Source organism: Rattus norvegicus, chromosome 5, assembly GCF_021556685.1.
Source record: "Rattus norvegicus strain SHRSP/BbbUtx chromosome 5, alternate assembly SHRSP_T2T, whole genome shotgun sequence".
Lineage (NCBI taxonomy): Eukaryota > Metazoa > Chordata > Mammalia > Rodentia > Muridae > Rattus > Rattus norvegicus.
In genome coordinates this window covers 172305016-172332572 of record NC_141538.1, presented here as the reverse complement: position 1 = coordinate 172332572, position 27557 = coordinate 172305016, and the positions used below count along the sequence as shown (strand labels likewise).

At 51.6% G+C, this 27557-nt stretch overlaps 2 protein-coding genes and 1 pseudogene across 56 annotated transcripts; all 3 read left to right on the top strand.

Moving 5' to 3' along the window:
- Positions 1 to 235: 235 nt before the first annotated feature.
- Positions 236 to 1654, top strand: Eef1g-ps6 (eukaryotic translation elongation factor 1 gamma, pseudogene 6; annotated as a pseudogene).
- Positions 657 to 22688, top strand: Mib2 (MIB E3 ubiquitin protein ligase 2). 50 transcript variants are annotated; one of them, XM_087550371.1, is made up of 22 exons: positions 657 to 1310; positions 6479 to 6650; positions 7341 to 7498; positions 8492 to 8648; positions 16237 to 16507; positions 16592 to 16763; positions 17669 to 17775; positions 17877 to 18071; positions 18194 to 18336; positions 18471 to 18566; positions 19488 to 19592; positions 19687 to 19849; positions 19925 to 20058; positions 20133 to 20281; positions 20377 to 20533; positions 20639 to 20799; positions 20923 to 21049; positions 21137 to 21370; positions 21670 to 21848; positions 21935 to 22122; positions 22200 to 22265; positions 22376 to 22687. In XM_087550371.1, the coding sequence occupies exons 5-22, from the start codon at positions 16261 to 16263 to the stop codon at positions 22612 to 22614; spliced, it is 2862 nt and encodes a 953-aa protein (XP_087406497.1). In that variant the 5' UTR covers positions 657 to 1310; positions 6479 to 6650; positions 7341 to 7498; positions 8492 to 8648; positions 16237 to 16260; the 3' UTR covers positions 22615 to 22687. The 50 variants fall into 50 exon arrangements, with proteins under 50 accessions (XP_087406497.1, XP_087406491.1, XP_087406501.1 ...); XM_087550365.1 differs by lacking the exon at positions 657 to 1310 and having other exon boundaries at positions 6574 to 6650; positions 18459 to 18566; XM_087550375.1 differs by lacking the exons at positions 657 to 1310; positions 8492 to 8648 and adding an exon at positions 8693 to 8819 and having other exon boundaries at positions 6574 to 6734.
- Positions 22689 to 24175: 1487 nt separating this feature from the next.
- Positions 24176 to 26819, top strand: Mmp23 (matrix metallopeptidase 23). Of its 6 annotated transcripts, none has more exons than XM_087551460.1 (8): positions 24176 to 24356; positions 24877 to 25013; positions 25111 to 25250; positions 25320 to 25388; positions 25882 to 26046; positions 26128 to 26238; positions 26351 to 26477; positions 26592 to 26819. In XM_087551460.1, exons 1-8 carry the CDS (start codon positions 24204 to 24206, stop codon positions 26764 to 26766), a joined length of 1077 nt encoding a protein of 358 aa, XP_087407586.1. In that variant the 5' UTR covers positions 24176 to 24203; the 3' UTR covers positions 26767 to 26819. The 6 variants fall into 6 exon arrangements, with proteins under 6 accessions (XP_087407586.1, XP_087407590.1, XP_087407585.1 ...); XM_087551464.1 differs by having other exon boundaries at positions 26562 to 26819; XM_087551459.1 differs by having other exon boundaries at positions 25320 to 25487; positions 25915 to 26046.
- The last annotated feature ends 738 nt before the right edge of the window (positions 26820 to 27557 follow it).

Below are 27557 nucleotides of genomic sequence, written 5' to 3'. Positions count from 1 at the left end.
ATTTCATTTTTTAATTATCCTAGAATGTTGGCAATAGCAGTCAACTCTCTCTCTCTCTCTCTCTCTCTCTCTCTCTCTCTCTCTCTCTCTCTGTGTGTGTGTGTGTGTGTGTGTGTGTGTGTGTGTGTGTGTGTGTGTGTATTATGTTGTGGCAAAACACAATCTTGTACTGGTAAAACTTTTTGTCTTGTTTATGTTTAAGAGTAGATTCAAGCAGCGCCGACAGCCCCACCCACTTTCTCTGCGGAATCACCATGGCGGCTGGGACCCTGTACACATACCCTGAAAACTGGAGGGCCTTTAAGGGCCTCATCGCTGCTCAGTACAGCGGGGCTCAGGTCCGCGTGCTCTCCGCACCACACCACTTCCACTTCGGCCAAACCAACCGCACCCCCGAATTTCTCAGAAAATTTCCTGCCGGCAAGGTTCCAGCCTTTGAGGACGATGACGGATTCTGTGTATTTGAGAGCAACGCCATCGCCTATTACGTAAGCAACGAGGAGTTGTGGGGAAGTACGCCAGAGGCAGCAGCTCAGGTGATGCAGTGGGTGAGCTTTGCTGACAGTGACATCGTCCCTCCAGCTAGCACCTGGGTGTTCCCCACTTTAGGCATTATGTACCACAACAAGCAGGCCACTGAAAATGCCAAAGAGGAGGTGAAGCGAATCTTGGGGCTGCTGGACACTCATCTGAAGACACGGACTTTTCTGGTTGGTGAGAGAGTGACACTGGTTGACATCACAGTTGCCTGTACCCTGTTGTGGCTCTATTAACAGGTCTTAGAGCCTTCTTTTCGCCAGGCCTTCCCCAATACCAACGGATGGTTCCTTACCTGCATTAACCAGCCCCAGTTCAGGGCCATCTTGGGGGAGGAGAAGCTGTGTGAAAAGATGGCTCGGTTTGATGCTAAAAAGTTCGCAGAGAGCCAGCCAAAAAAGGATACCCCAAGAAAGAAAAGGGCTCACGAGAAGAGAAGCAGAAGCCGTAGACTGAGCGGAGAGAGGAAAAAAAGGCAGCTGCCTCAGCTTCTAAGGAAGAGATGGACGAGTGTGAGTAGACATTGGCTGCTGAGCCTAAGACCAAGGACCCTTTCGTTCACCTGCCCAAGAGTACCTTAGTGTTGGATGAGTTTAAGCGAAAGTACTCCAATGAGGACACCCTCTCTGTGGCGCTGCTATATTTTTGGGAGCACTTCGATAAGGATGGCTGGTCCCTGTGGTATGCTGAGTACCACTTCCCTGAAGAGCTCACCCAGACCTTCATGAGTTGTAACCTCATCACTGGAATGTTCCAGCGATTGGACAAACTGAGTAAGAATGCCTTTGCTTGTGTTATCTTGTTTGGAACCAACAACAGCAGCTCCATTTCTGGGGTTTGGGTCTTCCGAGGCCAAGATCTTGCTTTTCCGCTGAGTACAGATTGGCAGGTGAACTATGAGTCATATACATGGCAGAAACTGGATCCTGGTAGCGAGGAGACCCAGACCCTCGTTCAAGAGTACTTTTCCTGGACGGGGGCCTTCTAGCATGTGGGCAAAGCCGTCAATCAAGGCAAGATCTTCAAGTGAACATGTCTTGCTAGTCGCCTAGCTGCCTGCACCTACCCTTCAAGGGAGATGGGGGTCATTAAAGGAAACTGAACATTGAAAAAAAAAGAGTAGATTCAGTAATCTACCCTTTCATCTTATCATTCCTGTATCTCCCCTTTTTCTTTTCATCCCTTCTCCACACTTTTCCCCTAACAATAGATAGGAGAGAAATAAAGATAGAGAAAAAGTAAACCCCTGAATCTAACCTCTCTTATTTTGTTTCCTCCCTGACCAAGACCATTAATAACTTGTAACCAATACCCTTTAAATGGTAACAAGCATCCATCACTCACTGAAGAACCAAAACCACCCACACCGCCTCTTGGCATCGTTCTCTTTTGGGATCCCTAAGATAATTGAGATGTTGGTCAAGTCTTAAGAAAGCTTACTTGTAGCATTTGCTGACCACTTTCTGCATGCTGAGAAAGTTCGGGGCTTAACTGAAGTCCTGCCTGGAACAGTCTGTGATGCTGGAAATTGGAGTCACCTGGAGTCAGCAGCTTTCTTGGAAGCTGTAGTGGAAGCAAGTTTTGATGAAACAGCTGAAGTCAAACAGGATGATGTTGCTATCCTGCCTAAGCTCTGGGAACAGACCAAGCTACCAACCCCTCCACCCCGCCATAGAATATTGAATCTGCGGATGAAAAGCACAGACATACATGTCACTCAATTTCAACTTGCCTCATTGGCTCTGTTGCTGGGCATTATAAGTCTCCCACGGCTAGCATGCCTTTCCCAATTCTCTTAGCTCCTCAACTTTAGATGCTCAGTTACCTTTAGTCCCAGCTCAACTTCCCATCCTCCTGCCTATGGCTGCATCTCCAAAAATCTCACATGGCTGGTTGCCTTTTGCCCCTCCGAAGCATGGCGAAAACTTTCTCTCCCCTCCTGCGGGGAACTGGAAATAAGCAGGCAGACACAGGAGAGAGAAGAAGGAAGGGTTCACTGTGTTTTGGAGAGAAAAAAGCCAGCGAGCCATGTGAGATCTCGGGAAGAGCAACCACAGGCTGCTCCTACAGGCAGGAGGTTGGGGGTGCTGAGCTGGGAATTCTGGGAAGGGCATGCTAGCCAAGGTAGATTGAAGGCGCCTAGCAGTTGAGCCAATAAGGCAAGTTGAAATTGTACAACTGTGTATGTCTGTGTTTTTTATCCTCGGATCCAATATTCTCTGGGTGGGAGGCTGGTAGTGTGTCTGTTCCCGGAGCTTAAGGGTAGCAAAAGCGACATGCAACAAGATGCTGAAATAAATATGTCTCAGTACCCTTCTCAACCTCCTCAAGGGTGAATCTTGTCAGATTGTTTTTCTCCGTGAACATAAAAGCCTTTACAGGTAACACACATTTCTGCATAGAATATGCAATGTGCACAATGTAGCTAAAGATAATTCTCTGCTCTCTGTTTAAGAAAGCAAGTAACCTGTCTTTCTTTACAAGTTAGTTTGAATTGTATAACCAAACTGCAATACAAATTTCTATCTATGCCATGACGAGTCTTGAGGATTCTGTAGCCAACAAGATTTATTGGCTATGCATTGCTGAAGTTCTGACTGCAAACATTTTCACGTCTCAGCCAGTCTCAGAGCTGTTGCTATGTAGCGGGTCAGCATATACTTTAATCCTTTTTTGTTTGTTTGTTTTTCTTCATTTCTTTCTTTCTGTTTACAGTCGAGATCTTCAGGGTCTCCCCCTATCAGATCTGATGGATTAAAGAGCCAACCTCTGCTATGTCTGGTTTATGGACAACTTAATCCCTGACTTTTTTTTCCAATTTATTTATGTAATTTTTTTTTAATGTAGTAGTTCTCTGTCTGCATGTACACTACATGCCAGAAGAGGGCGTCATGAGCTGGTCATGAGCCACCATGTGGTTGCTGGGAATTGAAGGACCTCTGAAAAAGCAGCCAGTGTTCTGAGCTTTCTCCCAACCGATGCCCATCGAGCCATCTCACTGACCCCCATGACTCTTCTTGATAAGATTTTTTTATAGCTTGTCCCTGAGGGTGGTGGAATGGTAATCTGTGCCTTCCACTGCTACAACAGATCTCTTCTCCACAAATCCATGGACGTATTCTCCATATATGACCTTAAATTTCCCATCTGTCCTTCAGGCCCTATACATTTAAGCATTATTCTTTGTTTTATCTGGGACAAACTTCCAAACCCTAGAAATTATATATCTCTGCACTTCTGAAGAGGCCAATTTAGAGGCCAAGATTTTGGTGATATTATTGTGGTAAATACTAGTGTTTACCACATCTTCAATTTCAATATTATTAATAAATACCGTTAGTTTTGGCCTCTGATCATTTATAGAAGTTTGCCAAAATACCTGTTTCTTGGTCTTTCCTGAGTTTTCTGTTTTAGCTATTGAACCTGCTCTGACCTTGATATCTGAGTTACTCATATTTATATCCAGAGCAGCACTGTAAGTGTTCTGTGGAATGCTTAAAATGGCTGATATGTGTTTAATAACCTACAGGAGGTTACCTTGTTTCTCCCTTATTAGTCTACACTCATTAGTCTACTACTGGCCCTTGCTACACTTTTGCATATCCCAGAAGGCTGATACCTTTTTCTGGAATGATTGTGGTTCTGTTGACAATCCTTTTTGAAATGACCTTTGTAAAATATAAATCCAGTGTTTCCTCAGTCACCCCTACTCCCAGAATGATGATTCTGAGACTAATTATTTATTTAAAAAAATACCTGGGCCATAAATTTCAGCTTGTTCTCTGACTTGCTCTTGACTTGTAATCCTTTTCATTCTAACCTGGGTTCTGCTACATGGTTGGTTTCCTCTCCTTGTCTTTTTACATCCATCTCCTCAGAGTTCTTGGAACGAATCTCCCCTGATTCTATCCTGAGTTCAGCTGTCTCCTCTGCGTTCCCAGCAAATCTCCCATACCTCTATTTCCCAGAACGCTATCCCTGCCAGATGTCCCACCTCCTAATTCTTCCTCAGCTCATTGGCCATAAGCTTTTTTATTGACAGGTGATCCTGATAAGAGTCTCTGCAGAACTTGCTCACCACAATTAAAACATTTGACACTTTTGAATTTTTTTTCCAAAACCTTTCTTGATCACTTCTCCTAATAAAGGCAAATCATATGAATTAGATCATTTGCCAACTGATTTCTCTAATCTATTTATCTATCGGTGCTGATCTTGCCTTTAAAGATCTGATCACCCTTCTTACATTCAGCATTAGTGTTTTCAAAGGCAAAGGTTCAATCAGCGCTTTTCTTGCTTGTGGATCTGATACCCTTCTATCTACAGTTGAAGTCAATCTTTGTAAAACGTCAGTGAATGTTTATTTTGGACTTTGCACAATCGGAGTTAATAGTTAAGGTCCTTTCTTCAACCTTGTCCCAAGCACTTAAATCTGCCATGTGGCACACTATTAAGGGTGCCATGTATGACTTGCATCTGGACTTCAGCCAGTCTCAGCTTATCTTGAGAAATTAGTACCTCTGGCCTTATATCTCATGTTATCTCCCTAGCCTCATCTCTCTTCCATGAACACTGTAATTTTGGACTGGATTCTAATATTGCTCTTCTTATAGCTTTTCATTCTTGGGGGATTATTCTGTTTGAATTGCCTAAGAACTTGATATCTGCTACACAAATGGTGAATGCATACCATAATTGAATACTGCCCAGGGACATGGCTCTGTCTGATGACTGAGCACAGTATTTCTGGCAAAGGAAAAAGTCAGTTAACTCTGTAGGTGAATTTCCTACAGAGAGGGTGGTACACGTAACACTTTGTTATGTCATTTCACCTAACACAGTGTAAAACCCAACACGATGGTGCTTGCCTTTAATCCTAGCACTAAACAAGCAGAGGCAGGTGAATCTTTGTGAGTTCTAGGCTAGCTTTAGGCTACATGAGAATTTTAGGCCAGCCAGGGCCATTTAGTGAGACCCCCCATCACGAAAGCCAACTAACCTACCAACCACCCACCCACTCCAACAAACTAGAAACCTGTCGACACATCTAAGGTTGGAGCTAGGAGGGGTGATTTATGCCCCCAAACCCCAGCACTTAAAAGGCTGCAATTGTAGGATTACAGAGCTACAGTGTTGGAGGTCAACCTGTGCCAAAGTAAGATGCTGTCTGTCCTTAAATAAAAATAGCCAGTGAAATAATTTAGTAGGCAAAGACACTTGCTTGAGCCTCTGACTTTGCATGAAGGTTATGGCACTGGTGTCCCCTCCCCCCACAAAAATAAATAAATATAAAGAAAAGAACAAAGAAAAACCAAGACTGTGCAGGAATAGACTGGGTTCACTCGTGATAGTGTGCGCCAGGGGAATATACCTGGACAGCAAGCTGGATGAGGGGACAGTTAGAACACGTGGAACTTACACAGGGAGCAAAGCTTGTGAGAGTTATTGGAGAACTAAGTTGTTATGGTCTAAGGAACATAACACAGAACTGTCTAAGATATGTAAAACAAGGTAGTGTACTGTTTATAAAAGCAAAGGCCTGGATGACTGTTTTTATCTTTATGCCTGTGGGACTAAAATCAGTAGCTGAGTGTGGGGTTGTTCAGTTCACCAGAGTTGATCCCCACTACACCCCAGATCGACGACAGAAAAACAAAAGAGAAAAACTGGCGCAACTCTGATTTTAAAACAAATTAAATCGTGCTGGGTGTGGTAGCTCATGCTTTTAATTTTCTGCATTCAGGAGGCAAAGGCTGTTGGGGCTCCATGGGTTCGAGGTCATGGCTCGAGGTCAACAAACTGAGGTCCAGGTTATGTTGCTACATGTTGCTACATTTTGCTACATAGTGAAACCTTATTTCAAAAAGAAGGGGGGAAAAAAGCCAAAAGAATTACTTTGGATGCGTTTTCGCTACATCTCTGGAAACCCCACCCGTTTCAGGCAAGACGTCACCCGAAGCTTCTGTCTCCAAGGCAACAGAGAGCGTCCTGGGAACTTGTACTGCGCAGGAGACACGTGCCGCTCTGGCTCCGCCCAGACGCACTTCCGGGCGCGACTTTGCCCGCATCACCTCTCAACGCTCACTTTCTGTTCCAAGGATGCCAGGACGCAGGTATTTCCAGTTTCTTCTTTAGAGTAGCAGAGCTCCCGCTGGCCATACCGCGGCTGTCGGTCAGTTTGCTGCCAGACCAGACAAGTACGTCATGCTCAGGGTACCTTGGTAGCTATATGCCCCACCCCCTGACCCTAAGCATTTTGCGTCACGCGCAGGGCCTCCTGGGAGTTGTCTGCCCCGCCCCCGGGCTGTCTCTGCAAACTACAGCTCCCGGCAGTCTGTGCGGCGGCCCGCGACCGTGGTCGGGGGGCCGTGGTGGGGCTCCCTGGTGGGCTAGCGCTGGAGAGGCGGCCTTGCTAAGCACTGTTGGGGGGCGGAGGACGGCGGGCTGCAGCTGGCGCCTCGGTGGCAAGCCGAGGTTCCACTGTCAGCCTCTGCGCTGCTCAGAGCCGGGTATTCCTGGGCCGAACGAGCGCGGAAACTCCGGGCAAGTGGGGGGCCGGGCCGGGCGCCCTCCCAGCGCCGGGGGCGGTGGCACGGGGCCTAGGGGGGCCTGATCATCCTGACGAGGCTGAGGTCTTGTCGGCCGACCTCGGCCCTTCAGCACGACCGGCTTTTAGTCCTTCCCCCCCGGACCCAGCTCGTGCCCGTTGCGCGTTCTCGGTGCGTGGGGGTGATGCAGCGTGTCCCAGCCACCAGACCCATGGGAGCTTTTTAAGGCGACCAGCGGCCTCTGTCCCTTCTCAGATGTTAACTGCGTCTCAGCACCCCTGGCCATAGGGTTGGATCTCCGGGGGCTTTCAGAAAGGAAGGTCAGCACGGCGGAGCCCAGTCCCAAGTCTCCAAGCATCAGGGCTTCCTGCCCGATTCTCAAGGCGGGTGGGGGACACTGGACCTCCAGACAGGTGAGCGCTTGTGAGTTTGGGTTTGGTTTGTTTCCCTTGAGGATGCCCTGTGATGATGTTATGTCAGGGTTTGTGTTTCTGTTTAAATAGGCTTGAGTGGACTGGGCAGTGAGAAATCGTCCTTTCTGCCTCCTCTGGGTTCAGAACCAATGAGAAAAGCGGAGATGCCAGGAAGGCTCCTAATGAGCTGGAATGGGCTTGGGGACAGAGGAAGGTTGGCCACTTATAGAAGATCTGGCTACACATTCCACTCTGGCCTGTTGCTTCTGATGCAACAAGTATCTGTATGTCATTATCCCACCCAAGGTCAGCCCTAGGCAGGGTGGTGAACCCCAAGCTACAGTGTACCCAGAGTTCTTCAGCAAGATTAGCAGCGGTGATACCCCTGAACCTTAATGATGTCCCCCAGCAGATGTCTCAGTGCAGGGCAGATCTGGTTTTCCAGCCTCTGTGTCTTCAGTTGACATTCTTGTTTGATTCTACTGGCATCTAGGACATCCACCTGCCTAGTAGGGGGTCTCTGATGAACCAGTTTTGTTAAACATTTTCAATTACTGTTTCAGACACCACCACAGGTATAGGGAGATGAGTCCTGAATGCTCTCTGTGTCATGTAGTTTTATTTGTCTAAATAAAGGCAGTCTGCTAACTTTTATATTATAACAATGACTTAATTTTTGTGGTTGTTTTGGGATTCCCAATAAGATATTCATATAATAAGGGGCAGCATCCCCCTACACTGTTCTGATAATTCTGACCCTATTAAATGTCCTGGCATGATGTCCCACAAATGCTTTTAATTTCAACACTTGAAAGGAATTTGGTTTATATAGTGAGATCCAGGCTAGTGAGGGCCACATTATAAAAAGAAGAAGAAGAAAGTTTGTTTCTTAAAGGAGGGAACACTGGTAGCAACAGCAGCCAGAATGGTCACTGTCTGGTTATGGCAGTAAATACTGTGTGTAAAACTGCCTCGAAAATGATCTTTCCCCAGCCTGGCTCCCTGCCTTCCTGTTTGGTTTGCTGTATTCTATGTTGGCAATGGCTGCTAGTTTCCCACAGGAAGTTTTGGCCCAGGAAGCAAATTTGTGGCCCAGGAAGTAGCAACTAAATGCCTGGGATGCTGACTAGAGGCTTCTTTGTGTTCTAAGGTGAGTTTTTGTTGTTTGTTCATTTGTTTTATTGTTTCTCCTAGCTTTCCAAGACAGGGTTTCTTTGTATAGCCTTGGCTGTCCTGGAACCCTGGAACTAGCTCTGTAGACCCGACTGGCCTTGAACTTACAGAAGTCTGCCTGCCTCTGCTTCCTGAAAGCTGGCCTAAAGTGAGTTCTACTTCTGCTGAAGCATATTTGCCAAGCACACCCTCGTACTTTAACACACCCTGCTATACTTGTAACTATCTATAGCAAAAACTCCAGGAGTGTTTGGATACTGCCCAGGGACATGGCTCTGTCCGGTGACAGAGCCCAGTATTTCTGGCAAAGGAAAAAGTCAGTTAACTCTGTAGGTGAATTTCCTACAGGGAGGGTGGCACACATAACACTGTGTTTTTCAGCATGCTTGTGACATTTAATGTGCATTTGAAAGTAGCATTGGTTTTTTTTATAAAAAGATTTATTTAGTTATTATATATAAGTACACTGTCGCTGTCTTCAGACACACCAAAAGAGGGCATCAGATCTCATTACGAATGATTGTGAGCCACCATGTGGCTGCTGACTCAGGACCTTTGGAAGCGCAGTCGGTGCTTTTTTTTTTTTTTTTTTTTTGGAGCTGGGGACCGAACCCAGGGCCTTACGCTTCCTAGGTAAGCGCTCTACCACTGAGCTAAATCCCCAGCCCCGCAGTCGGTGCTCTTAACCACTGCACCATCTCTCCAGTCCCTGAAATTAATATTGTTTGTACACTTAGTTGTAGCTTTTTTTTTTTTTTTTTTTTTTTTTTTTTTTGGCCCCATCTCTTCCCCTAGTTGTAGCTTTTAGACTGTCTGGAGCTACACAGGGCAGAACTCCAGGTCAATGCATTCAGACCCCAGGTCCTCTGTATACACTCAGGACTAAGGTTTCTGTAAGGCCACTGATGATGTCTTTGGGAGCTTCGTCGGGTTTCAGCACACATGGAGCACACAGTACCATCCTCTGTCAAGAGCCTTGTCAATTAGGGCAGGAGGATGGAAGAAAAGAGGCAGAGGCTTCCTATGTAGTGGGAAGGGCTAGCTTGTGGTAGCTGTTAGGTTGTGGCATGGCACATATATTATTCCTATGTAGTGGGAAGGGCTAGCTTGTGGTAGCTGTTAGGTTGTGGCATGGCACATATATTATTCCTATGTAGTGGGAAGGGCTAGCTTGTGGTAGCTGTTAGGTTGTGGCATGGCACATATATTATTCCTATGTAGTGGGAAGGGCTAGCTTGTGGTAGCTGTTAGGTTGTGGCATGGCACATATATTATTCCTATGTAGTGGGAAGGGCTAGCTTGTGGTAGCTGTTAGGTTGTGGCATGGCACATATATTATTAGTCAGGGTTCTCCAGAGGAGCACAACTAACTAACCAACTAAATATATATATATATGTACACACACACACACACACACACACACACACACAAACACAAACATACACACACACACACACACACACACACAAACACAAACATACACACACACACACACACACACACACACACACACACACACACACACACACATATATATACACACAGTGAATTGATAGTGAGGATAAGCAAGCAAGAGCAAAAATTTCTTCCCCTGTTTTTTTTTTTTTTTTCTTTTTCTTTTTTCTTTTTTTCGGAGCTGGGGACCGAACCTAGGGCCTTGCGCTCGCTAGGCAAGCGCTCTACCGCTGAGCTAAATCCCCAACCCCTCTTCTCCTGTTTTTTTATATAGGCTACCACCAGAAGGTGTGGCCCATATCAAAAGTGGATCTTCAGGGTTGGGGTTCAGGGTCCCCAGCTCCAGAAATGAAAAAAAAAAAAAGTGGATCTTCTCAGCTCAAAGATCCGGATTAAAGGTGGGCCTTCCCTCCTCAAACGATTTAATTAAGAAAAATCCCTCACAGATGTGTCCAGCTGCTTGGGTTTTAATAAATTCCAATGCGGTAAAAATGTGGACCAAGAACAGCTATCACAGCAGAGATGGTCAGAAAGGTGCAGTAGTGGACACTAAGATCCTTTGAGGGTGCATGTGTCCCAGAGGAGTTGGGCTGTCCTTCAAGACAGGCCTCCAGTCCTGCACCCTGAGCATATATACTCACTCAAGGTTTGGAGACTGGCTAGCCTGGGCAGCCTGGGCTAGCCTATTCAGATATGCAGGCTACTTCTTGGACTTGCCTAGAGACTTGGCATAGTAGACTCATGATTCTTTGGCTGGTGCTGTGCCCAGTATGCTAGGGACCCTCTTTCCTCTTGGCCTTGTAGTGCTTGGTCAGTCAGTCGACAGGTAAGCTTAAGGGATGAGACCTCCCTTCCAAAGTGGCATCATGTCCCCTCGATCTTTGTTGGTCATGAAGTAGACAGGCTCCTTCACTGTGGTCAGGGTACCCAGGCCATCCAAAGAGCAAGACCTCTAGGTGAATTGAAAACAAGAACTGAGTCCAAAATGGAGACCTTCCACCAGTCTGCCTAAATCTCATCTCTGCCTTCCTGCTTCCCATTCTGCTCTGTACCAACCATCCCACATACTCCTGGTGAACTTTTCTCTTCTCGGATAGTGATATCACAGGCCAAGGAATGGGACCTAATGGTCAGCTGATAACACTGCAGAGACATGGAGGCCTGGAGGGAGAGGAGAGGGAAAACCACTGGGTGTTCTTTTTTTTTTTTTTTTTTTTTTTGGTTCTTTTTTTCGGAGCTGGGGACCGAACCCAGGGCCTTGCGCTTCCTAGGTAAGCGCTCTACCACTGAGCTAAATCCCCAGCCCCACCACTGGGTGTTCTAATAGTGTCATAGAACGCCACATCCAGCTGCAGCCTTGGAGGCCCAGGAACCTGTCTCCTGTCTGGTCTGCAACTATGTTGCAGGCGGCAGTAGGGCGACATTGCCAGAGGCTCAGCTCAGGTGAGATGCAAGGCAGAGAGCGCTGCCTCTGAAGCAGAGGAGAGATCCTAAAACCTCCAGCGTACAAGGTAGTGGGGAGGGGGAACATAGGCTCTCAAGTTTAGTGCCACCAATGCCGAGTGCTTCTTGGATTTACCCATCCCAGGACTATGGGGAGGACTGTCTGTGAGAGACGTTGTGCACTGAATCTCCTGCCTGCTTTGCTACAGTTGTGGTGGGGCAGCCTTAAGCACTGAGATGCTGATTGTGAGCAGAAAGCCCTCTTGGTGTTCCTTATGGTTGTGTCTGACTTGGCTGGGCTGCTGCCGGGGAACAGCCCTTGAGACTGGCGGTTCACTGGTCAGGGCTGAGGAGAGCTTTACTTAACCAGGCCTGATGGTCATGCAGGTGCTCAATCAGTACAGGCCCCTGACAGGCCAGAGTGGCTGGTGGTGGCCTTTCTGCTACCCCATGTGGAGTCTTTGGTTGAGGCCTGGCCCTGATTCTCTTAAACCTTGTTGGGTACCCTTCACCTGAGCTCTGTGCCCTCTGACCATTCTCCTGAAGGCAGGTTCACACATGGGCTATGCTTGTTGTCATGTTTGAAGTCCACCCTACTCCATGTCTTATAAAAGTCCCAGCATCAAGTGGTTAGTGAGGCCGTCAGCCTGTGGATAAGCTGTAACTGAGAAGCCGGTCTCAGAAGGATATGCATGCCACACAGCTCTAGTGACCGCTACTGCTGATGCCGCCACCACTTCCTCCTCTTCCTCCTCCTCCTCCTCTTCCTTCTCCTCCCTACTCCTCCTCCTGCTTCTCCTATATTTCCTCCTATTCTTCATCCTCCTTTTCCCCTACCTCTTTCTTTTCCCTCGCTTTATTGCCCTGACCAGATTTGAACCTGAGAAACGAATGCCCCAGCCTCTCCAATTCAAGAATTACAAGTGTGCACCACAATGCACAGCTTTAACCTTTACTGCCCTTTAATTTTATTCCAGTGCTGGGCCGGGTCAATGGGGTTGGCTGTCAGGGTTTCCTCTGCTGTCAGAGCTGCTTGTTGAATGTGTTTGCCCACCTTTGTTGGAGTGTGAGGTTCTCTTGTAACAAGCCGTGCTCTGACTAACAGGTATGTTGGAGTGGGGACGAGGTCTTCTCAATATGCCTTCTGAGCTGTGCTGAGCTCTGGCAACAGGAAGGAAGGTTGATGTGGTTCCAGTGGAGATCAGTAGCTGGCAGAGGCAGAGCTGTCTCTGAAGAGCAGTGTCACCACTGTGCCCACAGGCCACTGTCTACCCCTGCCTCAGTCATGTACAAGGAAGGTTCTGTGTAGAGGACGCTGGGAGTGGACAGAGATGCCTAGCTTGAGAGTGCCTGCTCTTGTAGAAGATCTGCGTGGAGAGAATATGAAATCACAGCAAAGGCCCAGGAAGTGGCAAGGCCGGGAGCTTTAAAGATCAGGTAGTGAGAAGTTCTGTGGCTAGGAAGATATACTGAGAAGACCTCATCCCCACTCCAACATACCTGCGTAGCTAATTTCCCTCCAGGATATTTCTCAGTAGTACAGCCATGGCCATTATTAGGTAGGTGGAGCTGAGTGGATTGGAACTGAGTTTTCTTGTTGTCTGTCATGCCTTTGCCACTTGAGGCGAGGCACTGATGTCTGACTTGCAGCAAGCAAGCATTGTTTGGATGTACGGGCCTGGGCTATAAAACACAGAGCCTGTGGCTATTATGGGAGCCCAGCACAAACTACTTTCCTGTGTCTCACACATCTTTTCAGTCATGATTGAATCTGACAAGGCCTGCATCTGACTAGGCATGGGGTATGGACTGAGAAAGCCTGAAAAGGACCTGGTGGCTGCCTTCAAAGACCTTGTGGTTCAAGCTGCTTGATCAAGGGAGTTGTACAGAATGGAGGGGGACCCTGGATCCCCTAAGTGCAGCAAGGGACCACTCTGGCCATATCTGTGTCAGACTCCTGTGACAGACGATGATGGAGGAGTTGAGGCTACACAGGCTTTAGAGGAGCAGAGTTAGCGTCCACAAGAGCCCCTGTCTGGGGCTCACTAGCACCACAAAGTTTCCGACTTTTCACCATGAGTTCTCACTGTGGCTGCCCTGGCGGTTGTCTCTACCCTGTGGAAAGAGGAAGAAACTAGGATTTCCCCTGGTCTTAGGCCCCAGTATCACATCTTAGCAGGGACTCTAGAGCCCATGGAGAAAAGTGAGTTAAAAGAGAGGACAGACATGATCTGTGCACAGATGAGAGGGATTCCTCTGAAGAAACAGAGCTCTGCTGTTTGGGAAGACTTTTCATAGGCAGTGAGCCAGGAGAATGTGCCTGCCTGCTTTTGCTGTGGTTCTAGCAGCCCTGGGCCTGAGTAAAGGAATAAAAGTTGCAGAAAGGCCTTGAGAGTTGGTTTGGTGGTAAAGAATACTGCCTGCCCATTCAGAAGACCTCCAGGTTCAATCCCTGCTATCCACATGCTGTCTCACAATCACTCCAGTCCCAAGGGATCTCTGCCCTCTTTTGGCCTCTCCTGGTACTGTACGCACTTGGTGTACAGACACATGCCGACAAAATATCCACACACATAAAATAGTAAAATTTAAAAGAAAACCACACAGGGCCATACAGTCCAGGAGGCTTGTGCTCCCGAGACTGTGGTGAGATGCACATCCAGACTCTGCATGTGGCAGTGCCTTATACACACAGGCTTCTGAGTGGTGCTGGATTTCTCACTGTGCTTGGCTCTGGGACAGGCTGTGGTGCTCAGGCCATGACCCCTGACTGCAGACACCCAGCCATCAGCCAGCGTGTGTGGCTAGGCAGGGCTATTAGTCTTCCTTTCTGCCCACCTGTGGCTTCACAGTGGGAAGTGAGGAATGTTTTCTGAGCTGGGCAGGCCAGAAGGCTGTCAGTCTGGGGCAAGGCCTGGAAGAGGGCCCAGGCAGAAGGCTGGTGTGTGCTGTATTCTTCTTGTTGCCCACTTATCCCTGATCTGCCTCATAGCTGAGTAGTGCTACTGGGCCCCAGATAGAGTTGGCAGGACCTGTAATGCTGGCACTGCCCCAAAACAGTCTTCAGCTGCACCCAAACCATGTTGGGGGTGATCTTTCAGCCTCTTGCAAAGACTAAGTATATGTCCTAGAGCAAGACCGCTGGCCTTGCTCATTCTAGGCAGTTCCCCACTCCTTCCCCAGCTACAGGGCTTGGTGCATAGCATAGATGGGATGAAGTAGAAGTGACTCCTTGTCATAGTGTAGGAGCCCTGAGCATCCCCTGTCAGACTCTCTCAAATTCCTTTGTGTGCCTTGATGTTGGCATTTTGAAGGCTTCAAGCAGGATAGTGAGTTTGAGTTCAGTCTAGGAAAGATCTTGTACATGTTAAGACTTTATTTAAGGTTAGAACAGAGACATATCTAAAGTCAATATGATTAAGGCCACATAAGCAACCTACAGCTTGGCATGGCTGCCCACCATACCCTGCACTTTCCTGTCCACTTTTTAAACTTCTGTGATTAGAGTCACATCTTTGTTCTGCTTCCCCAAATAGCATGCATGGTAGGCTTATATTCTCTTGGGCACTCAATACTCCAGGGCCCAGTTCACCTTGAAGAACATGTATGGGGCCAGTGCTTCCTTGAGTGTACTGCTTCTGCAGCCAGACCATGATTCTTTAAAGACCGTTGGTCCCTAAAGCGTTGTGTGATTTTACTGCACTATCATTTGAAATGTGGAGCTGAGGACCGTGCCCTGCCTATGAACAGCATCCTGCTAACAAAACATTCCACCTGGGGTGCGTGTCCTGGGGTGCGTGTTTCTGTGTCTTGCCCATTTCCAGCCTGTCTGCCTTTTCCGTGCAGACCGGTGGGAGTTCTCTGTGGATGCACTGTGAGCCTCCTCACTCACATTGCTGCCTCTTCAGGTGCTTTATAACAACTTGTTGAAAAACAGCCCTTTAATTCAGTCCCGCATATCAGTGAGCTGCACAGGAAAATTCTTTGTTTCTGAAAGATGGATGGCCGTACAGTCTTCCACCTGGGTGTCTATAATGTACATCTATTAGCTTTAGTTTTTATTAATCTGATTTTTGGAGACAGACTCTCAGTATGTAGCCTTAGCTAGCCTAGAACTCACTGTATAGACCAGGTTGGTCTTGAACTCATAGAGAACCTTTCGCCTCTTCCTCCTCCTGGGCTCTGGTATTATAGTACGCACCATCACGTTGAGTCCAACTCTAGCTTGAAAGTACACCCATACTGATGGAGCATCATGGGCAGGCAGGCCTTTGGAAGCAGATCCACTAGCATGTGGCCACCGTGCCAGGCTCGGTTCCTGGCTCTTTGGGTCTGTCCACTTACGCTCTTTCCAAGGGGTGCTTTCCTCAACCCCTTCCTTTCAGGACACTGTAGTGACTTGTAAGTGTGGTGGGCACTCTTGCATTTGGCTACTGCCCTTCTGTGTCTACCAGCTTTGTTTTCCTCTCCCACCCTTCTCTCTCCTGGCTCTCTCTGGTCCTGGTCTGTAGATCCAAGCCCCGGATGGTCTTTGTTCTTTCGACCTAGTTTCCTCTGTCCCTGACCCATACTGCTCTCCCAGGTGGTCATCTCAACATGTATCCTATGATTAGCATGGCCACAGGGCGTTCTGACATAGACTAAAGATAAAACCTCTCTGTTGCAGGTCTTTGAACAACCCCCCCTCACCATGGACCTGGACCCCCATGCAGGTGTGCAGGTGGGCATGCGTGTGGTACGCGGAATGGACTGGAAATGGGGCCAGCAGGATGGAGGTGAGGGCGGTGTGGGCACCGTGGTGGAGCTTGGCCGCCATGGCAGCCCCTCGACCCCCGACCGTACAGTTGTCGTTCAGTGGGACCAGGGCACACGTACCAACTATCGAGCTGGCTACCAAGGTGCCCATGACCTGTTGCTCTATGACAACGCCCAAATCGGTGTGTGTTGATTCCCAGCTGTGGGTGGGATTGGCCAGTTGACAGAAGACCAGCAGGTCCTCACTTAGCCCATCCTACACCTAGGTATCCGCCATCCCAACATCATCTGTGACTGTTGCAAGAAACATGGGCTTCGTGGCATGCGTTGGAAGTGCCGTGTCTGCTTTGACTATGATCTCTGCACGCAGTGCTACATGCACAACAAACATGACCTTACCCATGCCTTCGAGCGCTATGAGACATCTCACTCTCGCCCGTGAGTTCCCTAGGCAATAGCCTACCTCCCCAGGGCCTTCTGACTCGTGCCTTTGACATCCAGCCAGGCTTTGGCCTCTGGCTAAGTCACTTCCAGAAGTACCTAGCAAGTCCTCCCTATGTGATTTCCTTGAAGAATAGCCAGGGTCAGGTTATTCTAGAGCCCTGAGAATGTCACTCCCCCATTTCTCACTGAAGGCTTTTTCTAGGCACACTGTGAGGCAGATTCCATGGGTGGGATTTCCTCTGTCACTTCACCCTTAGATAGGCAAGCATAGCTCCTTAGTATAGTGGCGTCCTGGAATACTGATTGTAGTTTGAGTGTAGCCACATGGATAGCAGAAACAATTGAAACACACATCATCCCCTGGTGACACCATGCCTGGCAAGGTGGTTTGCCATGGGGCAGCTCAAGCCCATACGGCTAGCTGGGAGTGGCCCTGGCCTGATGCAGAGAGCTGAGGAGACAGGTCTTTGTTGGATTGACTTGGGAAGGCAGTCAAGGACCATCTTTATTTTCTGCACCTCCTTAGTCTTTCCTATATGTAGAGAAGTGTAGTATAGGCCTCCTCTTCTGGTGAGTCTGAGGCCAGGGTAAGTGTCAGTTCTGGTGACTGGATAATGTTTCATTCCTCTGGGCCAGGCTCTGCCCTGCTGCCTATAGGCAGCAGAGACAGACTGTGCTCCATGAGCCATCTCGGGTCACTTTCCAGCCTGGTACTGGTGAAAGTCTCTGAACCCAGAGACATCGGATAGTTCCCTCTCCCAAAGCGGAGGCCTGCTGGGGAACCATTCAAGGGCAGCGGTTTGGCCTGAGATCCAGAATACCTATCCTGTAGACCCTGGTGCCATTAGGAGAGAATCTGGCCATCATAGCTGCATGGCTCAGGAGTCATTCTCTTACAGGGTTACGCTGAGTCCCCGACAGGGCCTCCCTCGAATCCCACTGAGGGGCATCTTTCAAGGAGCAAAAGTGGTACGAGGCCCTGACTGGGAATGGGGCTCACAAGATGGTGAGTGGTGGCTGGAGAGAGAGAGACAGGGAGATGAAGCTGGCTACAGTTCAGCTTTAAGGCACATGCTAAGCTCCTCGGTGTGCACACTGTCTTCCCAGGAGGGGAAGGCAAGACAGGCCGTGTGGTGGACATCCGTGGCTGGGATGTGGAGACAGGCCGAAGTGTGGCCAGTGTGACATGGGCAGATGGAACCACAAATGTGTACCGAGTGGGCCACAAAGGCAAGGTGGATCTCAAATGTGTTGGTGAGGCAGCTGGCGGCTTTTACTACAAGGAGCACCTCCCGAAGCTTGGTATGGGGCTGGCTCTGACACCAGCTGCCCTCCTGCCCTGGCTGTATATGTGTCACCCTGGCATGTCCTCTTCGGGGTGGGGAGGTTGCTTCCTGAGGCCTAGCCTGCCACCCTCCCCCCAGGCAAGCCAGCAGAGCTACAGCGCAGGGTGAGTGCTGATGGCCAGCCCTTCCAGCGTGGGGACAAGGTCAAGTGTCTGCTGGACACAGATGTCCTAAGGGACATGCAAGAAGGCCATGGTGGCTGGAACCCTAGGATGGCAGAGGTGAGCCACCTCTTCTGCTGACTCCCCTTGTGCTCCCCTTCCCAAGTCCTTTGGACCCCTATCCCTCTTCCTGCCCCAAGAGTCCAGCCTGACCCAGCCATAGCCTCCGTGACCCGCCACAGTTTATCGGACAGATGGGCACCGTGCACCGCATCACAGACCGTGGGGACGTGCGTGTGCAGTTCAACCATGAAACCCGCTGGACCTTCCACCCTGGGGCTCTCACCAAGGTGCCTAGGGGGCCGGGCTGAGCCCCACTTATTATTGCTTCTCTAATTCCTTCCATGTACCTATTCAGTCTTGGGAGTGGTTAGGCAGGACTAGGCACCAGTCTCCCCATGAGCTTGCAGACTTGAAGGAAGGGGAAAACCTGATGTGTGGAAGTAAGACCAGAAGGGACACAGATGTGAGGGATACAGAGAAGAATGAAACACAGACGTCTGAGACTAGAACCTGTGGGCCAGGGGCTCAGTCCTGAGAACAGAGGAGTATGGCAGACTAGACGTGGGGTTGCTTGCCATACTCCTGAGGAGCTGTTTGCACCACGAGACAGATGGAGTGGTCTGTAAGGAAACTGCAGTGGAGGCCAACGGTATTGGAGACTAGTTGGATAGAGTCTGTGAAAGCTGTTTGGAACACTGGACTGTGGAGATGAGACATGACAGATGGGGGGGGGGGTGTCCAGTGTGAACCTGGAGGCTACTTTAGAGCAGGTTCATTCTGCACACAAGTGTGTGCATAGATCCCTGCAGGAACCTCACATCCCAACTGGTCCTACCCCCCCCTCCCACCTCCCGCCCAACTCCATCCCCAGCTGCATTGGATCAACACTGCATTTTCCGTGCTGCCTTGTGTCTGATCAGTGGGTAGGGACCCTTGCAACAGGTCTTCTTGACCTTTACACGTCTCCAGAGCTGGACTTCGGTCTCTGCTCTTGGATGGTTATGCCCTATGGCTCAGGCTGGCCACCCAGGCCTGTTTGGGTCACCTGAGGCCCTTGACCAGCCAGACCATTTGGTTGTACTTGAGGCGGGAACTGAGGCCAAGGTTAAGTCTTCTTGCCCTGTGGAGCAGGATGTGCCCTCCTACAAGACCCTGAGTAGACACAAGTAGCTGGAGGAACTCCCCTTATTGGCCTCTCTGTCATCCAGCACAACAGCTTCTGGGTAGGTGATGTGGTCCGGGTCATCGATGACCTTGACACTGTGAAGCGACTGCAAGCTGGACATGGAGAATGGACTGACGACATGGCCCCCGTGAGTCTTAATGTCGATTGTCAACACATTGACCACACTCCTCCTCCTTTCTATGCCACCACCAACCTGTTGTGATCCCACCTCTCATTCTCAGGCCCTGGGCCGAGTGGGGAAAGTGGTGAAGGTGTTTGGAGATGGAAACTTGCGTGTGGCGGTTGGTGGCCAGCGGTGGACCTTCAGCCCCGCCTGCCTAGTGGCCTGCCGGCCTGAGGAGGATGCCAACCTGGGCGTGGCTGAGCGCGCCAGAGAGAACAAAAGTGCGGCATCCGTCCCAGTGGCTGGTGGGAGGCAGGGCCGCCCCTGGCCAGCACTTACCCCAACCCTGCCCCCAGGCTCACTGAGTGTGGCCCTGGACAAGCTTCGGACACAGAAGAGCGACCCAGAGCACCCAGGGAGGCTGGTAGTGGAGGCTGCACTGGGAAATGTAGCCCGGGCCCTGGACCTGCTTCGAAGGCATCCTGAGCAGGCAGGTTTCCACCCTGCCCCTCTGATAGCCGTCAGGGAGGGAGCCCAGAACTCATGTGCTGGCTTTCTTCACAGGTGGACACCAAGAACCAGGGTAGGACTGCCCTGCAGGTGGCTGCTTACCTGGGCCAGGTAGAACTGGTACGGCTGCTGCTGCAGGCAAGAGCAAGTGTGGACCTGCTGGATGAGGAGGGCAACACTGCCCTTCACTACACAGCCATGGGGTGAGGCCTGGGCAGGCTGGTGGGTCCTGTTGGGAATGAACTTTAGAGCCAGTGTGCAAAATGGACTGCCCCAACCCTCCCACCTCTTCCATTAGGAACCAGCCTGAGGCCACAAGGCTGCTCCTGAGTGCCGGATGTGGGGTGGATGCTCAGAATGGCACACGCAGCACAGCCCTACACGTGGCTGTACAGAGGGGCTTCCTAGAGGTGGTAAAGATCCTGTGTGAACATGGTTGTGATGTCAACTTGCCGGTGAGTGATAGTCCCTGGATTCCCTGCCACTAACCAGCCCTAGGTCAAGGAGCCAACTTGACCATGGAGAAGGGCACTGCTGTGTGACCACCCCCTCTGTTGCAGGATGCCCATGCAGACACACCCCTGCATTCTGCCATCTCTGCGGGTGCCGGTGCCAGCAGCATTGTTGAAGTCCTCACCGAGGTGCCTGGCATCGATGTCACTGCTACCAATAGCCAGGGCTTCACACTGCTGCACCATGCATCCCTCAAGGGCCATGTGCTGTGAGTGCGGGGGCTGGGCACACTGCTGTCATCCAGTCTTTTGACCTACTGCTGGGCTATCCTGATCTAGAGCACTCCGACAGGCTTAGGGAAGCCCTTGGACATACCTTCTTGTTCCCACAGAGCAGTTAGAAAGATTCTGGCAAGAGCACGGCAGCTGGTGGATGCCAAGAAGGAGGACGGCTTTACTGCGCTACATCTGGCAGCTCTTAACAACCACCGTGAGGTGGCCCAGGTCCTAATCCGAGAGGTGGGTGCAGGGGTCCCAGGGCACCCACAGGCCAGGAACCAGACCAAGTGGGATGTCAAAGCTGAGCCTATGCCACCCTCTCCCTAGGGCCGCTGCGATGTGAATGTGCGAAACAGGAAGCTTCAATCCCCACTGCATCTGGCTGTGCAGCAGGCCCACCTGGGGCTCGTACCGCTGCTGGTGGACGCTGGCTGCAATGTCAACACTGAGGATGAGGAGGGTGACACAGCCCTGCATGTGGCACTACAGCGTCATCAGCTGCTGCCCCTGGTGGCTGACAGGGCTGGGGGAGACCCAGGGCCCTTGCAGCTGCTGTCAAGGGTGAGGAAGTGTGATGTGGGTACTGCAAAGCAGGGCCCATTATAATCCAGGGAGCCATTCTCTCTAATCCAGACCAACCTGGAAAAGGATTGGGGCACATTTGGGATGAAGGGTCTCAGAGTTTCTGCACCTGCCTATCAAAGGGCACCCTTGGGGTTTGCCCTCCCCACCCTTCCTAGAACCAGAATTAGCCAGACAGTGGTACCATTGTTCAGACTTCTGGGGTAGCCCAATATCAGAAAAGGCTTCCTTCAAGTCTGTGTGGGTTTCCACCCTTATCTGTATGCCCTGCCACTCAGTTACAGGCCTCAGGCCTCCCAGGCAGCACAGAGTTGACTGTAGGCGCCGCAGTGGCCTGCTTCCTGGCATTGGAGGGTGCTGATGTGAGCTACGCAAACCACCGCGGCCGGAGCCCACTGGACCTGGCCACAGAAGGCCGAGTGCTCAAGGCCTTGCAGGGCTGTGCCCAGCGCTTCAGGTGAGCCCATGATGTGGGGTATGTGGTGGGGAGGGCAGCCATTAAGGCCATCGGGCCACCTTTCAAGCCCCCTCCTCCAACTGCAGGGAGCGACAGGCAGGTGGCGGTGGGGGTGTGCCCCCGGGCCCCCGGCATGTGCTGAGTACTCCTAACACCGTGACGAACCTGCATGTGTCTGGCACAGCAGGGCCAGAAGCTGCCGAGTGCCTGGTGTGCTCGGAGCTGGCATTGCTAGTTCTGTTCTCACCGTGTCAGCACCGCACAGTGTGTGAGGGTGAGTTCGGGGTGTGGAGGACCAGGGTGGCCCAACTGCCTAGTACAGCCCTACTAACAGTGCACTGCCCTTGACAGAGTGCGCACGAAGGATGAAGAAGTGTATCAGGTGCCAGGTGATCATCAGCAAGAAGCTTCGCCCAGGTGGGTAGGATGGGGCTTGGCCCAGCCACTCCTTGTCCCGTGGCATGCTCACCAGCCTGCACCTAATCTTAACACTTACTGTTGCCGATTCCCACTCACTCATCCTACAGATGGTTCAGAGGTGGTTAATGCCATCCAGGTGCCCGGCCCGCCTCGGCAACTGGTAGAGGAGCTACAGAGTCGCTACAGGCAGATGGAGGAGCGCATCACCTGCCCCATCTGCATCGACAGCCACATCCGCCTGGTGTTCCAGTGCGGCCATGGAGCATGTGCGCCCTGTGGCGCTGCCCTTAACGCCTGCCCCATTTGCCGCCAGCCCATCCGTGACCGCATTCAGATCTTCGTGTGAGCGCACTACACACGCTGTGGCTGAGCCCAGGCTCTCCTTCAAAACTCCTGTATTTTATAAAAAGATTATCGGACTTTGCTTCCTGTTCCTTGCCTAAGGGTGTTCGGCAGGCCCCAGAGATCCTCACCGCCCCCCCCCGCACCCTCCTCCCCCGCGCAAGCCCCACCCCACGCCCCGGCATCCGGCTCCAGTCTGCCTGTAGGTCAGGAACATGCTCGGGTTGTGGATACTGCCCACCATGCGTGCTCTGGCTGTGGTTTGACACAAGAGGGTCCAGAAATTCCAAGTCTCCAGTGGCTCTAATATCGCCCTATAGGGGTCCATCCCACTTTGCCCTTCCCCCACTTGCCTGCTACTTCCTCCGCCCCGCTGGGGCAGGACTTGAACTGTGGTTTTGGCCAAAGCAAAACGACTAGAGAGGGTCCTGGCTAGGAGAGAGTGGGGTGGAGGCAGCTAAGCTCTCGACAGTTGAGCTGGGGCAGAGGGAAGAAGCAAGAGAGGGTCCACTTGTTGGAACAAAATACTTAGTATCTAAGGGAGGGGTCTGATTGCTGACCCTTTTCAAGAACTTCCAGCGCGGCTATTCTGGGCCGCAGGGCACTCCAGACGCGTGGCTCTGACTGCTGGCCGCCACATTGTTGCAGTCACCTAGGGTCCAAAGCCCGCATGGAAGACTGGGAGGGAGTAGACTTCTGGCTAGGAGCCCTTCCTCCCTCAGCCCCGGCTCCTACGCCTGCTCTCACTGCCTCACCCACCCACAGCTCCATCCCGGGATCACAGCTGTGCCTGGCATCATTTCGGTTGCCATGCCGCAACCGAAATTCGGTACCCGACATCGTCTGCAGGGTCTAGCTTTCAGGCCTTGGGCCGTAGCCCCTGCTTCCTTGGTCCTACCGTTGCCAGACCACCACACTCAGTTCCTGACTCAGTTCCCTTGACCCCGGCTGCTCTGAGGTTGGGCAGGAATTCCAGGTCCTGGCACCCTCCCCAAACTTCCAACGAGAGCATCCTCTGGTTAAAGCAGACGCTCACTGGTCTTTTCGTCTTTCCTGAGGCACTTTTCCTACTGCAATCTCTCCCCTCTTCCCGCTCAGCCACTCTGCTCTCATTGCCACGTCCCCTCGCTCTGCGCTCCCCTCTGGCGGGTATGCTCTTTACACTCAGCCACTGAAGACCAGAACCGAGACTTCCCTCAACGAATTTCATTGTGGGTCCAGAGGGTTGAGGGGGAAAAAACCAAAGGTCATTCAGCCCCAACCAAGGGTGCGCGCGGAGCAATAGATGCCCCTACCCCAAATCCCAGCCCCAGCGCCTCGCCTTCTGATAGACCCCCGGCACTGCCGGCTGTGTTCTGGACTCCGCTGCGGACCCTACGGCCTGGTTCCTGGAATTCCACTGGGGGATGCGGACGGTTCCAGACAGGCTAGCCGGTTCACTACTTGAGCCAGTGCCTCCGAGTCCTCACCCCACCATAAGGCTGTAACTCGAGCCGTCCGCCGCCCACCCCCTTCCCACTCCGCCCCAGCTCTGCGATCCAGGTCCCTACGTCGCGCGGCCCCTTGTGGCCCTAACTCGACTGCAAATCTGCCATGGGCTGGCGGGCCTGTCTCCGTCCGGAGGCGTCCGGCGCTGTACAGGGCCGCTGGTTGGGGGCTGTCCTGAGCGGGTTGTGTCTTCTCTCCGCGCTGGCGTTCCTGGAATGGCTAGGGTCGCCGACAGAGACCGCCTGGAATGCAGCTCAGGTGAGAGGACTAAGGGGCTAGGAGGTAGTAGGTGCGAGGAGAGGAGCGGGTCAGCATCTGAGGGTGTATCGGTGGATCCACGTGTGAGGGGGTTTGTGGGAATGCCTATGAGTCCTTTGGTTCCAAGCATCTTGAGTCAGTGTGTCCAGTGGTCGCTGGAGGTGGGAGACAGCATCCATCTCTGCCCATTCCCAATACGTAATTTTAATTTTCCGTTTTTCAAGACAAGGTTTTTCTGTGTAGCCTAGGCTGACTTCTGTAGACCACCTGCCTCTGCGTTCAGAGATTTAAAGGCATGCTCCACCATGGCTGGCTCAACTCCCACCCATTCTTTACAATTCCCCGCGCCTTGGTGCGGGCAGAAACAACTCATTTAGAGTAGACAAAACAAAGCCCAAAACCTAGGGTTCATCCACAGCCTCCACCACCCCAATTGCCTAAAAGTCCGCTTTTGACAACAACGTTGGGTACTAGAGACCGGTTCCTTTGGCCTCCTCACGTCCACTTTCTTCCTGTGAAGGGAAATGTGGATGCGCCAGATGTGGGCGGCTCCACTCCCCAGGTACCCAGCCTATTGTCCATGCTGGTAACCCGAAGACGCCGCTACACGCTGACACCGGCCAGGCTGCGTTGGGACCACTTCAACCTCACGTACAGGTGCTACCTGGACCGGCGAGGGGGATAGGTCAGGCCATAACTCAGACACTGCCGCCAACATGGACTCTAACGTGTTACCACCACCCTCCCACCCCAGGATTCTCTCCTTTCCCCGGAACCTTTTAAGCCCGGAAGAGACTCGGCGGGGCCTGGCGGCTGCCTTTCGAATGTGGAGTGATGTTTCCCCATTCAGCTTCCGTGAGGTGGCCCCTGAACGTCCCAGTGACCTCAAGATAGGTGGGTAACTTAAGTACTCCCGACCACGCCCAGCCTCACAGGTATTATTGCAGCCTTGTGTTTTCCTAGGTTTCTACCCAGTTAACCACACCGACTGCTTGGTCTCTGCCCTGCACCACTGCTTCGATGGTCCTACAGGTGAACTGGCCCACGCTTTCTTCCCACCCCACGGTGGCATTCATTTTGATGACAGCGAGTACTGGGTCTTGGGTCCCACGCGCTACAGCTGGAAGAAAGGTGACCCAAGTCCTTGATCTGGTCTCCTGCTGGGGGTGTCATCCTCTCCTCCGTAGAGGGCTACAAAGGGGTTTGAGGCAGGAAGGGTTTCCTGGGGCTGAGTATTTGGGTGGCTGCTTTTAGGGTCAAGCAGTCAAGGAAGAGGAACTCTGGCTCTCAAAGGCCTGAGTCGTCGTCCCCGCCTCCCCCCCTCCCCCACATGCCACTGAAAAGGGAGTTGGAGTTGCATTCCTGAAGGCCAAGCTCACAGCCTAGGCTGGGGAAACATACTTATCTTCCCGGGCTGTGGGTTAAGGGTGGCTTGCAGCTGAGTCCCAGCGTCAGTGCTGGGCCTCCTGGAGAAGGACTGGTAGTGGAAGGGCTGAGGGCTCCCTGCTAAGCCACTGGCCCACAGGTGTTTGGCTCACAGACCTGGTGCACGTGGCAGCCCATGAGATTGGCCATGCACTGGGACTGATGCACTCACAGCAAGACCAGGCACTCATGCACCTCAATGCCACATTGCGAGGCTGGAAGGCACTGTCCCAGGATGAGCTGTGGGGACTACACCGACTCTATGGTGGGTTCAAGGGGGCAGGTGGGTGGGTGGATGGACTGTGTGGCTCTCAGCAAGCCCTAAGCCAGGTTGCCCTCCCGTTAGGCTGCCTGGACCGGATTTTTGTGTGTACATCCTGGGCACGAAAGGGATTTTGTGATGTCCGCCAGAGGCTCATGAAGAGGCTCTGCCCCAGAAGCTGTGATTTCTGTTACGGTGACTGAGGCTCAAATGGGGTTGGTGTGGGTCTCTTGAGCTCAAGTCTCTATCTTGGGCCTGGTTTGATGGGGCCTAGCACTGACTTCTCATTTCACCACTCTCTGAGTAGAATTCCCATTTCCCACGGTTGCCACCACCACATCACCCACCAGAACGAAAACGAGGTTCGTGAGAGAGGGTAGGAACATGACCTTCCACTGTGGACAGAAGATCCTACACAAGAAAGGCAAAGTATAGTGAGTAGCCAACACTGGGCAGGCGTGGGGCTCCCTGGGATACCCCGTGTGGTGTGTATATCCTGGGGTCCTTGGCACGGGCAGGGCAGGCATGCAGGAACCTAACCTCTGCAGCTGGTACAAGGACCAGGAACCCCTGGAGTTCTCCTACCCTGGCTATCTGGCCCTGGGTGAGGCACGGCTGAGCATCATTGCCAATGCAGTCAACGAAGGCACCTACACATGTGTGGTACGCCACCGCCAGCGTGTTCTCACCACCTACTCCTGGAGGGTCCGAGTGAGGAGCTGAGCCAGCTCCAGCCTCTGTGCTGGAAGCCAGCAGATAAAGCACTTTCTCTCTGATGTCTGTGTTGTTTCATGGGAGGAGGGAAGGCCAGTCTCTGCCCACCTGGATGTGGGAACCCTGGAGTCAGTCAGTATTCCTCTACTTGTGCAAAGACTTTTGTGGTGAGGACATAGTCCACAGGGCGAGAAGGGCTTTGTCAAGGTGGTCTCTAGACCAGTGGGGTAAAATGAAGCCCAAGTATCAGCAGCATTACCTGGGGTGTGCGGAAAGAAGGGTGTGGGTGGGTCAATTCAACGTGAACGGGGATTGGAGGCTGAGGGCCAGCTGAGGTAAAGGTGGGGCCCACGCAGTCATAGGCAACCCCTTGCTCAGCCAGACTGGAGGAGGATCGGAGTGAGAGGAGGGTCTGGAAGGGTTTGGCAAGATTAAACCCAAAACTTACCTCAGTCTGCTCACCCAGGTCTAGGCTGCTAGCAGTTCCTTACCCCAGGCACACTAACAGGGCCCAGCTGGGAGCCAGCATGCTGAGAAGAAGGGCATAGCAGAGCTTCCTCCAAGAACAGCTTACTACTGCTGAGGACATCTAACAGCCTCACGAGGAAAACTCCACTGTGACTGAGGCTGTCACACAGCTGGTTCTGAGGGCCAAGGTCTGTGTGGACAGTGCTCCTTAGATACGCAGTGAGAAGCTACCTCCAAGACTGGCAAGCATACCGCTCAACTCTGCTCCAGACTCGGGCCCGTGTGTGCTGGGGGCATCTACTCTGGGACCCATAGATACCCACCCTTCCCCA

Bases quoted from the DNA above. Each gene is read 5' to 3' on its own strand.
- Mmp23 (NM_053606.2), top strand. From the start codon at position 24,204: ATGGGCTGGCGGGCCTGTCTCCGTCCGGAGGCGTCCGGCGCTGTACAG. The intron at 25,014-25,110 runs GTGCTACCTGGA...CTCCCACCCCAG, and splicing joins CACTTCAACCTCACGTACAG to GATTCTCTCCTTTCCCCGGA. The intron at 26,478-26,591 runs GTGAGTAGCCAA...TAACCTCTGCAG, and splicing joins CACAAGAAAGGCAAAGTATA to CTGGTACAAGGACCAGGAAC.
- Mib2 (XM_087550352.1), top strand. From the start codon at position 16,261: ATGGACCTGGACCCCCATGCAGGTGTGCAGGTGGGCATGCGTGTGGTA. The intron at 17,776-17,876 runs GTGAGTGGTGGC...CTGTCTTCCCAG, and splicing joins GGAATGGGGCTCACAAGATG to GAGGGGAAGGCAAGACAGGC. The intron at 21,371-21,669 runs GTGAGGAAGTGT...CCTGCCACTCAG, and splicing joins CCTTGCAGCTGCTGTCAAGG to TTACAGGCCTCAGGCCTCCC.